The sequence below is a fragment of the Octopus sinensis genome, linkage group LG27 (genome assembly GCF_006345805.1).
Source record: "Octopus sinensis linkage group LG27, ASM634580v1, whole genome shotgun sequence".
In the NCBI taxonomy this organism is placed as follows: Eukaryota; Metazoa; Mollusca; class Cephalopoda; order Octopoda; family Octopodidae; genus Octopus; species Octopus sinensis.
This window is the reverse complement of record NC_043023.1, coordinates 10,248,855-10,263,854: the sequence shown is the minus strand read 5'-3', so window position 1 is coordinate 10,263,854 and position 15,000 is coordinate 10,248,855. Positions and strand designations below refer to the sequence as shown.

At 37.8% G+C, this 15,000-nt stretch overlaps 2 protein-coding genes across 2 annotated transcripts in view; one reads left to right on the top strand and one right to left on the bottom strand.

Annotated features, from left to right (window-relative positions):
• The window catches only part of LOC118768073, a 14,469-nt gene extending 12,326 nt beyond the window's left edge, over positions 1 to 2,143 (top strand). Inside the window, exon 3 of the mRNA XM_036513869.1 lies at positions 2,123 to 2,143. Coding sequence (XP_036369762.1) covers positions 2,123 to 2,143 — 21 coding nt within the window. The remainder of the gene's footprint in view (positions 1 to 2,122) is intronic.
• Positions 1 to 15,000, bottom strand: part of LOC118768190 (zinc finger protein 665-like) — a 360,963-nt gene that overhangs the window by 149,349 nt on the left and 196,614 nt on the right. The gene's annotated exons all lie outside the window — the stretch shown is intronic.

Here is a 15,000-nt window from a genome sequence, read left to right as displayed (position 1 = left end):
GTTTGAGAAAGTTTTCCATCTCTTGTTTCATTTTAAGATTAACTTGTTAAAATAATGGAAATTGAAAAAAGTAAAATGTATTTTTGATTGAAAAATTTATTTCTCATTAAAAAAAATATCAATAATATATTTAAAAAAAAATTTTGATATGTTACCTTCAATTTTCATGTCATTTCATGGGAGAAATCTATTTTGGCATTGTTTCTTGTAAAGACACACTGTATATAGATACCTGCATCTATATGTATATAAGTGTGTATAAGTATGTATGAAATACAGATATATTTGTCTTTTTGTGCGTAATACATGCAAAAGGAACAGATGTTTACTATGAGTGTATGATAGACATGTATATATGTGTGTGTAAATATATATATATATATATATATATATATATATATTCTTTTATTCTTTTACTTGTTTCAGTCATTTGACTGTGGCCATGCTAGAGCACCGCCTTTTAATCGAGCAACTCGACCCTGGGACTTATTCTTTTGTAAGCCCAGTACTTATTCTATTGGCCTCTTTTGCCAAACCACTAATATATATATATATATATATATATATATATATATATATATATATATATATATATATATATATATATATATATTATGGCTGCCCCCTCGTTATCAAGTATAGCCATTGCACGAAGCTTAACTGTTATTGATGCTGTGATCGAATGTGACTTTTTAGCCCAGCCAAAGATCTACAATGTCTTGTACAGAATTGGCAACTAAAACCTTTACCGGTAAAAAGCCGGGTGTAGTTGTACCTGGACTTCATGTACCTTTGCATGTCGTTTAAGTCCTCCTGCCGAATTACACTCTCTTCCACATGCCCGACAGATATGATTAGTATGGTGTGTTACACCACCACCAGTGGCCAGGTGGTACTTGTCAACTGTAGTGGTCCCGGTTTCGCACACGCGAATTCGTGCGCGCGCGCCAGACGTAGGTAATCGATACTCAAGATCCTACGAGGTGACTTGCGCATGCGCAGTGCACGATTCGCGCATGCACAGTGCGCGGTTCGCGCATGCACGTTAACCCCCCCAAAAATACGGATTTTTTTTAGATACCTTTCTGCTTTTTAAGACAAAAAGGTGTTGGATTTCACTAAAAATATATGTGTGTGTGTGTATATATAACATTTTCAATTTTACACAAAAAAATTACAGTCGCTTTCCTCGCGGATTTACAGATAAATGAATTAATTACTATTTTACAGAATAAAATTAATGAATTAATTATATAAATTAAATAATTCTTGAAAATTAATTAATATTAATAATATTTTTTGAACAAAGTAAATAATTTACAAAACTTAAATAATAATTTTTTTTACACAAACGCGAACGTATATAATTTGTGAAACTTTTTTTTTTTTACAGACGTATATAATTTGGTAAACTTAATGAATTAATTTCTTCTCATCATCATCATCGTTTAACGTCCGTTCTCCATGCCAGCATGGGCTGGACGGTTCGACCAGGGATCTGGGAAGCCAGAAGGCTGCACCAGACTCCAGTCTTATCTGGCAATGTTTCTACAGCTGGATGCCCTTCCTAACGCCAACCACTCCGAGAGTGTAGTGGGTGCTTTTTACATGCCACCCGCACAGGTGCCAGGCGAGGCTGGCAACGGCCACGGTCGGATTGGTGCCAGTCGAGGCGGCTCTGGCATCGGCCACGATTCGGATAGTGCTTTTTACGTACCACCAGTCCAGGGGTCCTGGCATCTGCCGGGTGCCACACTTGCCCCAACATGTCTTCGCAAGCAAAGGGGGTTGGCATGGGTGCCTGTCGTCGGATGAGGTTCGATATCAACTTCGCTTGCCTCAACAGGTCTTTGTGTATAAATGTATAAATTTTTCGCACTAAATTCTTTCTGTAGAATTTATCAAAAAACGCGCAAAATTATTCCGTAGAATTTATCAAATTAAAAAACGCAAAATTAATATATTTTTTGAAATTGCAAATTATTTAGAATATAAAAATATACAAAAATAAAACAAATGAAGTTAAGTTTAAAAATAAATGTGATACCTATGCTCTGTAAGTTGCTTCTTTTGTCCAATTAATATAATATATCAATTCACACTTCAATTTACTATTTTCTAGAAATGTTCCTTTTCTAATTGAATCCATTTTTCTACATAACTCCATCTGACAGATTTTTTTTAGCTACTCCCTCATGCTAGAAATTTTTTCTCACGTGATGATATTAAAGTGAAAGACTTTGAATTACGCGTGCTTTCAGTGGTGTTCACTAATGTTCACTAATTTGTTCACTAATGACCACTGAAAGCGTGCATAATTCAAAGTTTTTCACTTTGATATCATCACGTGAGAAAAAATTCTAGCATGAGGGAGTAGCTAAAAAAAATCTGTCGGATGGAGTTATGTAGAAAAATGGATTCAATTAGAAAAGGAACATTTCTAGAAAATAGTAAATTGAAGTGTGAATTGATATATTATATTAATTGGACAAAAGAAGCAACTTACAGAGCATAGGTATCACATTTATTTTAAAACTTAACTTCATTTGTTTTATTTTTGTATATTTTTATATTCTAAATAATTTGCAATTTCAAAAAATATATTAATTTTGCGTTTTTTAATTTGATAAATTCTACGGAGTAATTTTGCGCGTTATTTTCAAGAATTTTCAAGAATTATTTAATTTATATAATTAATTCATTAATTTTATTCTGTAAAATAGTAATTAATTCATTTATCTGTAAATCCGCGAAGGAATCGCTATGTTGTCACGCAGCCAGATTTTTATATTCTAAATAATTTGCAATTTCAAAAAATATATTAATTTCGCGTTTTTTAATTTGATAAATTCTACAGAATAGTTTTGCGCGTTATATATGTTCACGTTTCTGTAAAAAAAAATTATTATTTAAGTTTTATAAATTATTTACTTAGTTCAAAAAATATTATAATCATTATAATTAATTCATTAATTTTATTCTGTAAAATAGTAATTAATTCATTTATCTGTAAATCCGCGAGGAAAGCGACTATGTAATTTTTTTGTGTAAAATTGAAAATGTTATATATACACACACACACACACACACACATATATTTTTAGTGAAATCCAACACCTTTTTGTCTTAAAAAGCAGAAAGGTATCTAAAAGATATCCGTATTTTTTTTGGGTGAGGGGGGGGGGGGTTAACGCGCATGCGCGAATCGAGCACTGCGCAAGTCACCTCGTAGGATCTCGAGTATCGAGTACCTACGTCTGGCGCGAAATTCGCGTGTGCGAAACCGGGACCACTACAGTTGACAAGTACCTGCCTCGCACTAGGAGGGACTCTTAAAGTCAAAACTATTATAATTTTTGACTTTAGGAGTCCCTCCTAGCGTGAGGCATTTATGTATATAAATGTTTTATGGAATATATTTATATATATTACATAAAACATTTATATACATAAATGCCTCGCACTAGGAGGGACTCTTTAAGTCAAAACTACCATAATTTTTGACTTTAGGAGTCCTCCTAGCGTGGGGCATTTATGTATAGTAATGCCCTTAATACAAATAAAGATCAATATATTTGAGAGGCATAATTGATGGATTTTTCCCTTATGAGGTTTTTCACGCTAACTACTTGATAAATTCTTATAAAGATTTTATCCTATTTTTCAATTCTATGTATGCATAGGTATTTATATGTAAACAAACATAGAGAGAGAGAGAGAGACAGACAGACTTTCGGAATAGCTGTTCCGTATTAGTTGGGTTTTCTCCATTAGTGCCGGGATTTTTCACATATTTACTTTTAGCTTCAGTCACTTCAAACTGATGGGACAGAGAGAGGCATTTTCTAAATGGGAAATTCTTGATCCATAGTTTTTTATTCCCATCGATCTCCCCTCCCGTACCTTCACGACATCAACCAGTTTAAAGATATATATATATACATACGTATGTATGTATGTATGTTTGTATGTATGTATGTATGTATGTACGTATGTATATATGTACGTATGTATATATATATGTGTGTATGTATGTATGTATGTATGTACGTATGTATATATGTATATATATATGTATGTTTGTATGTATGTACGTATGTATATATGTATATATATATGTATGTTTGTATGTATGTACGTATGTATATATGTACGTATGTGTATATATATATATATATATATATATATATATATATATGTGTGTGTATGTATGTATGCATGTATGTATGTTTGTTTGTATTTATGTATGTATATATGTGTGTATGTATTCTCTTTCCCTTTGGTTTACGTTTTGCATTATTCCTCTTTTTCCATTTGCCCTTCTCTCACCCTCTCTATATTTCCCTCTCTTTTCTATATTCCTTTCTCTCCTCCCTCTCTCTTCTTTGTAGCTGCCTCTCTTTCTCTGTTCCCTTCATAACTCTATCACTCCTGCCCCTTTCTCTCTCACAATTTCTCTTCCTCTCTCTCAACATATCTCTCTGTCATTTATTACGTTCGTTCTCCTTTATTACGCTTTCTCTTCCCTCTCCTCTCTCTCTCTTTCTCTGTCTTGTGCGTCTCTACCCCCCCTCTTCCTTTACCAAATGTATAACTCTCTTCATCTCTCTCTCTCTATGTCTATCTATTTCTCTTCGTTATCACTCTCTTTCTCTCTCATTCCCTCTTTCTCTCTCTCTGTCTTTATCATTAGGTCCCTCTATTCTTCCTTTTGTTCCCCCTCTCTCTTCCTTTTACTCTTTTCATCTCTACACCTTTCATATTTCTCTTTTCCCTCCTTATCACTCCAACCCTTTCTTCTCTCCTCCCTCTTCCTCTCTATCTCTCTCCCTCTCTCCCTCCCTTTACATCAAACAACCCACCATTTCCCGCCTTTTCCCTTCCCAGCAGACGACACCCTTCCACAGAGACAGACGACCATTTAATCTGTTCTTGTATTCTTGTGTATTTCTGTCATTCTTTACGCAATTTTCCATCTAATGTCCACTTTTAAAATAAAACTATTTTATTTTTCACTGAAAAAAATTCAACAAAACCACCTCAAGTTATTTCTTGTGTTTGTTTGCCAAGTTTTTTTCTTGTTTCGTTTTTAAGATTAACTTTTTGAAATAATGAGAAGTTTGACAAGAAAAATATATTTTTGACAAATGATTGAAAAATTTATTTCTCATTAACAAAATGTCAATAATTTGTTTTGTTTTATATCTATAAAGTAATTATAATATCGAAAGTAATTTGTATGAATGGAATTATGGATATTTTTGAGTGAGATAATACATTATATTTTAAGATCATTATTGTGTAAGAATTTTCTCTTTGATTTATCTAAATTTTCAAATCATTTTGTCTTTCATTTTTAGGTCATTTCACGGGAGAACTCTGTTTGATATTGTTTCTTATAGAGACAAACTATATAGATACGTGCATCTATGCGTAGACATGAGTGTGTATAAGACATGAAATATAGATATATCTATATGTCTATGGTTCTGCGAAATACAATTCTACCCTAAACGTGTGTGTGTACATGTGTATGTGCAAAGATGGAGAGAGAGAGAGAAAGACAGAAAATGGGTGCAAAGAAAGAGTGAGAGTGAAGAAAGCGTGGATCTTTTCGGTTTGACCGGCAGTTTTTTTCTAGCGGTGTCATGAAATTTTCACCCATAATTATGACCCCAGTATCGATCTATTGCATTTCAATCTGTTTTAGGGTTAGAGTTAGTTAGGGGTGGGGGGAAGGGTATTTTTTTTTCTTCAGAAATGTAAATAAATCCAGTTTGTTTCTTAAACGAGGGACATATTCATACGGCACAGAATGTTTTTTTTTACCTCAATAGACGTCAGTGATTGGTTGAAATTGCAGAAATTGAAGAAAAAAACCCAACAAATATCTTACAAACCATAGAATTTTCTCAATAAAGCCAAGAGAAAAAGATGTTTTATAAAAACATTCTACCAGTATACGAAGTTTAAAAGTGTTTAGTTACCTAGAAAATTATTATTCAAACCAAAAAGATCCTAGATCGATACTAGGGTCATAATTATGGGTGACAATTTCATATGACACCGTTAGAAAAAACTGCCGTTCAAACCGAAAAGCTCCTCAAATTGTCTTTCTTTATTTGAATGACATTGCCAGGTTTGGAGAAATCTTTATTTCTGAGGTTGTTTCTTTCCATAAAAGATGGAGAGCTGGACTCTCTTCGTCATTGTGATGTATTTTGCAACACACACACACACACACACACCACACACACATACACACACACACACACCACACACACACACACACACACACACACACACGCAAAGATACTCCTGAAAAGTTCCTGGCTCTGGGTAAAAGAAAATAGAGGTGGATCAGTTAATTACGATTCTATTCAGCATATTTCTCACTCATTGCAGCGGTCCTTCAGTTTTCCTAAGCCCTGTAAAAGAACTCGGAAAGTTGAACCTCCAACCAGATCTTACGCGACACCCGTAAAGCAAGGAACAAATTCAGCTGCAGATCATATGATTCTATAATTAGTGCACAAAATGCTTCAAGAGTTGCGGTCCATCATGTTCAGTACAATGTATTTATTGTGGTAGTTTTGACTTTAAGAGTCCCTTTTAGTGTGAGGTATTTATGTATGGTAGTGCCCTTAATATGAATAAATACACACACACACACACACACACACACACACACATATATATATATGAATGTTTTATTTTTGCTATTTTTCTTTCTTTTAGATGAATTCTAAAGCTGATATTAACCTCAACAATGTATCTGGGGATATTGAACCCTTTTTCACTAAAGCACAACTGGAGAATATGTCTAAATAAATACACACACACATATATATACAATATATATGTATATAATATATATATATATATTATATATATATATATATATATATATATATATATATATAAGAAGACCAGCTCGGAGGAGAAGAGTCTGGAAACTTAAAGATCCTGTAAATGGACGGAGATTTAGAGAAGTTCTACTCGAAGCTTTCGACGAAATAGAAGGGGATATAGCATCACAAAATGTGGAAGCCAACTGGAGGTTTCTACGGAACAATCTGCTGAGAGCCACTGACCAGATCTGTGGATGGAGCAAAGTCCCATCTCGTCCCAGGGTAACATGGTGGTGGAACAATGTTGTAGACAGGGCTATTAGAGACAAGAGACAGGCTTGGAAGGACTGGAGGAAAGGCGGTAGTAGGGAATTGTATCAGACTGCGAAAAGAGAAGCTAGGAGACAGGTATATTTAGCTAGAGGGGAAGCAGATAAGAAAAAATTTGCCAATGTTCTGCGCCGTGAGGACCAAAGACTTGAGGTGTTTCATGTTGCAAGACAATGTGTGAGAGAGAATCGTGATGTGGTAGGAGAGAAATGTGTCCGCATGGATGATGGTTCACTTGCGCTAAATGAGGATGCAAAGAGAGATGTTTGGAGATGCCACTATGAAAGGTTGCTCAAGAAAGAGAATGAATGGGATAAAGAGAGTCTGCCGAATGTTGACCCAATAGAGGGACCAGCTATCCGAGTTGACAGTTCCATGGTAGTTAAGGCAATTGGAAGCATGAAGACAGGGAAAGCCCCAGGCCCATCAGGAATTACTGCTGAGATGCTCAAAATATCTGGCAGTGTCGGCTATAGTTTAGTCACCCGTATAGTTAACCAGGTGATACACGAAGGAGTCATACCCAATGACTGGTGTAGCACCACACTAGTCAACTGCTACAAAGGTAAGGGTGACGCTCTAGATACAAGTAATTATAGAGGTATCAAGCTGTTGGATCAGGTAATGAAGGTTACGGAAAGGGTCATAGCCCAACTGATTAGAGAGAGAGTCAACCTAGACGAGATGCAGTTTGGTTTTGTGCCAGGAAAAGCACCACCGATGCCATATTTCTGGTGAGACAGCTGCAGGAGAAATACCTAGCCAAAGATAAAACTCTGTACCTGGCTTTCGTTGACATGGAGAAAGCCTTTGACAGGGTCCCCCGATCCCTTATCTGGTGGTCAATGAGGAAACTAGGGATAGATGAATGGTTAGGGAGTGCTGTGCGTGCCATGTACAGGGACGCTGCTAGTAAGGTGAGGGTTGGCAACGAGAACAGTGAAGAATTCCAGGTGGAGGTTGGGGTCCACCAAGGTTCAGTCCTCAGTCCCCTCCTATTTATCATAGTCCTCCAGGCAATAACGGAGGAATTCAAGACAGGATGCCCCTGGGAGCTCCTCTATGCTGACGACCTTGCTCTAATTGCTGAATCACTATCAGAACTCGAGGTGAAGTTTCAGGCATGGAAGCAAGGATTAGAATCGAAGGGCCTTAGAGTCAATCTAGCTAAAACCAAAGTCCTAATAAGTAGGAAGGTAGACAAATCTCAAACACCTTCAGGTAGATGGCCCTGCTCGATCTGTAGAAAAGGCGTAGGTAGGAACTCTATAAGATGCACCAAGTGTAAGCTATGGACACATAAGAGGTGCAACACTGTCAAAGGAAGGCTAACTAGGAAGATAGTTTCTGTATGTGGCAGATGCTCTGGTTCAATAAAGACTGAAAATGCACAGAGACCATCTTCCGCCACATTCCAGGGAGAAAAACTTGAAATAGTTGATAGTTTCCGTTACCTAGGTGACCAAGTCAGTAGCGGGGGTGGGTGTGCCGAAAGTGTAACTGCTAGTGTAAGAATAGCCTGGGCAAAGTTCAGAGAGCTCTTACCTCTGCTGGTGACAAAAGGCCTCTCGCTCAGAGTAAAAGGCAGACTGTTTGATGCATGTGTGCGAACAGCCATGCTACATGGCAGTGAAACATGGGCCGTGACTGCTGAGGATATGCGTAAGCTCACAAGAAATGAAGCCAGTATGCTCCGTTGGATGTGTAATGTCAGTGTTCATACCCGACAGAGTGTAAGTGCCTTGAGAGAAAAGTTGGACCTAAGAAGCATCAGATGTGGTGTGCAAACGAGGCGTCTACGCTGGTATGGACACGTAGTAAGAATGGATGAAGATAGTTGTGTGAAAAAGTACCACACCCTAGCGGTTGAGGGAACCTGTGGAAGAGGTAGACCCTGGAAAACCTGGGACGAGGTCATGAAGAACGACCTTCGCGCTTTAGGTCTCACCGAGGAAATGACCAGAGACTGAGACCTTTGGAAGTATGCTGTGCGCGAGAAGACCCGGCAGGACATGTGAGGCCATAACCCATGGCCCCTACCTGGGACGTAGTCAGTCCACCTGTGCATACCTTCCTTCTTGGGACACATAACTCTACTTGTGAAGACCTGTTGAGGGAAGTGAAAATCAAATCAAATCAAAATCAATGAACATCAATGGAATTTGTATTTTTGTGGTACCAGTGCCGGTGGCACGTAAGAAAACCATCCGAATGTGGCCATAGCCAGTACCGCATTGACTGGCCTCCGTGTAGTGGGCACGTAACAAACACCATCTGATCGTGGCCGTGCCAGCCACACCTGGCCTTCGTGCCGGTGGCACGTAAAAAACACCATCCGAGCGTGGCTGTTCGCCAGCCTTGTCTGGCACCTGTGTCGGTGGCACATAAAAAGCACCCACTACACTCACGGAGTGGTTGGCGTTTGGAAGGGCATCCAGCTGTAGAAACACTGCCAGATCTGACTGGCCTGGTGCAGCCTTTGGGCTTCCCAGACCACAGTTGAACCGTCCAACCCATGCTAGAATGGAAAGCGGACGTTAAACGATGATGATGATATATACACATATATATATGTGATTTGGGGTGTATGAGAATATATATATGTTTTATGATCTAAAAGGCTCCAGATAGGGCGTGGTTGAAAAAATCTTATGAATTCGAGCCATATTCATTATTCAATAGAAATCTAATCTGTTTCTCCTCTAAATATTTAACTTTCTATGTAAAGCGACAACGTGACTTAACTATGAAAATGAGAGGGAGAGACTAAGAGAGAGAGGAGGAGAGGGAGAGAGAGAGACAGAGGGTGGGGCGAGAAAGCATAGAGAGATATAACAACGCAACAACTCTGAGAGTGTAGTGGGTGCTTTTACGTACGACTGGCACGAGTGCCAGTCAGGCAGTACTGGCAATGGTCACACTCGAAAGGGTGAATTTTATGTGCCACCTGCACAGAAGCCAATCAGCTGCTCTGGCAATGATCATGCTCAGATGGTGCTCTTAGTGCTCACTGGATGGGTGTCAGTCATTGAATTTGCGAATTTGATTCAATTTCAATTTCACTTGCCTCAACAGGGCTTCGCAAGCAGAGTTTAGTGTCCAATGAAGGAAAGGTATGCATAACTGCGCTGGTTACACCCCTGGCATAGGCCACTCGGTTTGCTGGGTCTTCTCATGCACTGCATATTTCCAAAGGTCTCGGTCCCTAGTCATTGCCTCGGTGAGGCCTAAAGTTTGAAGGTTGTGCTTCACCACCTCATCCCAGGTCTTCCTGGGTCTACCTCTTCCACAGGTTCCCCCAACCACTAGGATGTGGCACTTTTTCACACAGCTATCCTTATCCATTTTCACCACATGTCCATACCAGTGCATTCGTCTCCCTTGCACACCATATCTGATGCTTCTTAGATCCAACTTTTCTCTCAAAGATGCTTACACTCTGTCGAGTATGCACAGACATTACACATCCAGCGGAGCATACTGGCTTCATTCCTTGCGAGGCTGTTACAAAAGGCCTTCAAGACAAACACAGAGGAAAATTTACTGAAATGGTCTTGGTTCACCAAGGCAGTTCTCCAGGACACAAATCTGTTCCAATGGCTGCTGTGTTTAACTGTGGATTTGAACTTGTTGACATCGATTTATCAATCCACTCTTGACAGAGCCAAATACACTCCGAATCTGGCCATTCTGCTGGTTTGCTGTCTATTTGGTGTCAAATTTCTTTTCATCAGTGAACCCCAGTTAGGGCAGCGTGCTTTCAACAACCTCACGCATGATAAGACGTTTCCTCTCCACTCTCGTGGTTTTGTAAACTTGTGTGAGCTCATGACAATGGATCATCTTTTAGCGTTGGGTCCTGAGACCCTCCTTCAGTACTGGGATACATTGATGTTCAGCTCATTTTTCTGAGGGAATGATGAGGATTTCACCATATCTTCTCTCTGGTACTTATGATAAGCTGAGTGGTCTGCACATTGCTTTTTTGGCCACGTCCAGGGTGATCAGCCGTGGAACCAGTCTCTTGAAATTTCTTCACACTTTTCTTGACTGTTGTTCGGTTACTTTTAAGCATTTTTTTGCTATAGTTGTATTACTTTCGCCTCCTTGGAGAGTATTAGGATTGAATTTCGGTCTGTAGCCATTATCTAATCTATAAATATGAATTTATTTAATCTGAAGCAAACACAAGACACACTAAGCTTTTACAATGATGTATAATTTTCATATCTTTTCGCATCTATTGATTGTCATTAAAGTTCAAAATTGGGGGCCTTAATTTCGGAACACCCTGTACACACTCTCACATACACATTATCATTATCTTCTTCTCTCTCTCTCTCTCTCTCTCTCTCTCTCTCTCTCTATATATATATATATATATATATATATATATATATATATATATATATATATATGTATATATATATATGTATATATATATGTATATATATATGTATATATATATATGTATATATATATATATATATGTATATATATATATGTATATATATATATGTATATATATATATGTATATATATATATGTATATATATATATGTATATATATATGTATATGTATATATGTATATGTATATATATATATATATATATATGTATATATATATATATATATATATATATATATATACACATACATAAATACATAGATACAAACATAATTAATAATACGGTTACAGGAAATAGATGGTAAATGTTTTTATTTTTCATTCCCTTCGACAATTTATCCCTAATTAGTGGTTTGGACTTTAGCTGTTCCTTCTAGCGTGAGGCAGTCCAATGATGGACACCTCTTATTGTGTTTAGATGCACATTGTATCTTATACATACAAACATATGTACTCACCTACCATATCAATGTAACTCAATTTCTTTGTAGACGACCTGAAGATTTATGCTAAAAGTGTGGACAATGCTTAAAACCAACTGGAATTAATAACCTTTTCAGCTGAGGTAGGCATGGAATTTGGCCAAAAGAAATGTTCAGATTTGGTTATAGAACAAGGAAAGTCAGTACCCCAAACCCAAAACCAGTGCATCAACGGTCTCTCCCGCTTCCTCTCTCTCTCTCTCTCTCTCTCTCTGTCTTTTTATGTATATACTCTTTACTCTTTTACTCTTTTACTTGTTTCAGTCATTTGATTGCGGCCATGCTGGAGCACCGCCTTTAGTCGAGCAAATCAACCCCGGGACTTATTCTTTGTAAGCCCAGTACTTATTTTATCAGTCTCTTTTGCTGAACTGCTAAGTGACGGGGACGTAAACACACCAGCATCGGTTGTCAAGCAATGCTAGGGGGACAAACACAGACACATAAACACATACACACATATATATATATTAATACGACAGGCTTCTTTCAGTTTCCGTCTACCAAATCCACTTACAAATACACTTCCATAAATACATATGTACATACATACATACAGGTATAAAAACAGACATGCATACATAATTACATATATATACATACACGCATACATGTATAACAAAATATGATAGCAGAGTGTGTAAAGTAATATTTGAGTTGAATGATTAACTTAAAACCAACTGGAATTAATTCCAACCTTTTCAGCTGCTATTGCTAGACGGCCGTTCATCCGACCTTTCAACAGGTCTTGTTTTGAATTTTGTTGGGTTTCTAGCAACACTCCTCATCTGGATATCCAGGTGGTGGGGGGTACCAGTTTAGTTGCTGACTATGCAACTGGTTGTACTGGATTCCATGTTACCAGCAGCACTTATGAGAGCCTTGTAAGTGACCTGACATACAGACAGACATACATAGATACATACATACATATTTGCATACTTACAAACACATACATACAGACATACATACAGACATACATACATATATACATGCATACATACATACAAAAATGCATACACACATACATGCATACATACATACATACATACATACATACGCACATACATGCATACATACATACATACATGCATACATACATACATACATACGCACATACATGCATACATACATACATATATATTTGCATGCTTACAAACACATACCTACACACATACATACAAACATACACACACACATACATATATACATGCATGCATAAATACATATGCACATACATGCAGATTCATACATGCATGCAAACACACATACATACACATATATACACACATACATATGCACCACCAGTTTTAGACGTATCAGTTTTCCGATTCAGTGTTTTGTCCGACATTTGAAATCAGGATAAAAATTCTTAAAATATTTGTTATGAATTCAAAATAAAGAAACAGGATAGAAATTGATTGTTGCATAAGAAAATATGATAGCAGAGTGTGTAAAGTAATATTTATGTTGACCGATTTCTCAATCACAACGTGACTAACATCTCAGGTGTGGCACTATTTGTTGACGATATTAAATTACGCCAGGTGTCTATTATTCTTGTTAATTTAAGAAAAGTGATCCTCTCTAAAATTAACGATGATTATCTTGTTGCTGGTGGTGGTGGTGTTTTGTGTGTGTGTGTGTGTGTGTGTATTTGATATTGTTGGCATTGTTATTGTTGTTGCCCTCTCTTCCAGTTATCTGATCAAATGGCTGAATTGCAGCCACACATATATTGTCCCTGATATACATATGACTGCATCAAGCTGACACCATAGAGCACGGGTTCGATATGTGTCGCGGGAAATGCAGCCACGCCTACCTCTTGTGCTATCTCTAGTGAACATTTAATTCTAGTGAGTTCTAATTTTCGATGATGTTGTCTAGCTCCCAGATCATCTCTAATCCAGAAATCATTTGCTTAAAGACGTTTTATCCATGACCATCCTGTCTTTTGGCTATGAGTAATGTTGAAATTACATTATCTACAATAACCTTTCTTTCTTATAACAGTAAGGCGTTAGCTGAGTAAGGTTTAGCTGCTTTTTCTATCGGGTCTTCACGATAGCCAATTGAGAGCTTTGCAGTAATTGTTGCGGTTCTCTATGTTCTGAGATCAAATCCAGCTGAAGTCAAATTCTTTCAGGGTCAATAGATAAACTACTAGATACAAATAACTACAGGGTTATTAAACTGTTGGATCAGGTGATGAAGGTCTCAGAGAGGGTCATAGCCCATCTCATTAGGGAGAGGATTTGCTTAGATGAGATTCAGTTCGGTTTTGTGCCAGGTAGAAGCACCACGGATGCTATATTCCTGGTCCGACAACTGCAGGAGAAGTACCTAGCTAAAGATAAACCCCTCTACATAGCTTCTGTGGACTTGGAGAAAGCCTTTGACATGGTCCCTGATCCCTTATCTGGTGGTCGATGCGGAAACTGGAGATTGACGAATGGCTAATAAGGGCTGTACAGGCCCTATACAGAGAGGCTGTCAGCAAGGTTAGGATTGGCAACGAATATAGTGAAGAATTCCGGGTAGAAGTAGGTGTACACCAAGGCTCAGCCCTCAGTCCCCTTTTATTCATCATAGTCCTCCAGGCAATAACAGAGGAATCCAAAACAGGTTGCCCCTGGGAGCTCTATGCTGATGACCTGGCTCTCATAGCAGAATCACTACCGGAACCAGAAAAGAAATTTTGGGTGTGGAAGCAAGGGTTAGGATCAAAGGGCCTTAGAGTAAATGTAGCAAAGACCAAATTATAGTAAGCAGAAAGGCGAACTCAGCACACACCCTCGGGCAGATGGCCCTGCTCAATCTGTAGGAAAGGTGTAGGTAGAAACTCCATAAGATGTACCCAGCGTAAGCTATGGACGCATAAGAGGTGCAGCAACATCATAGGGAAATTAACTGATAAGATAGCTT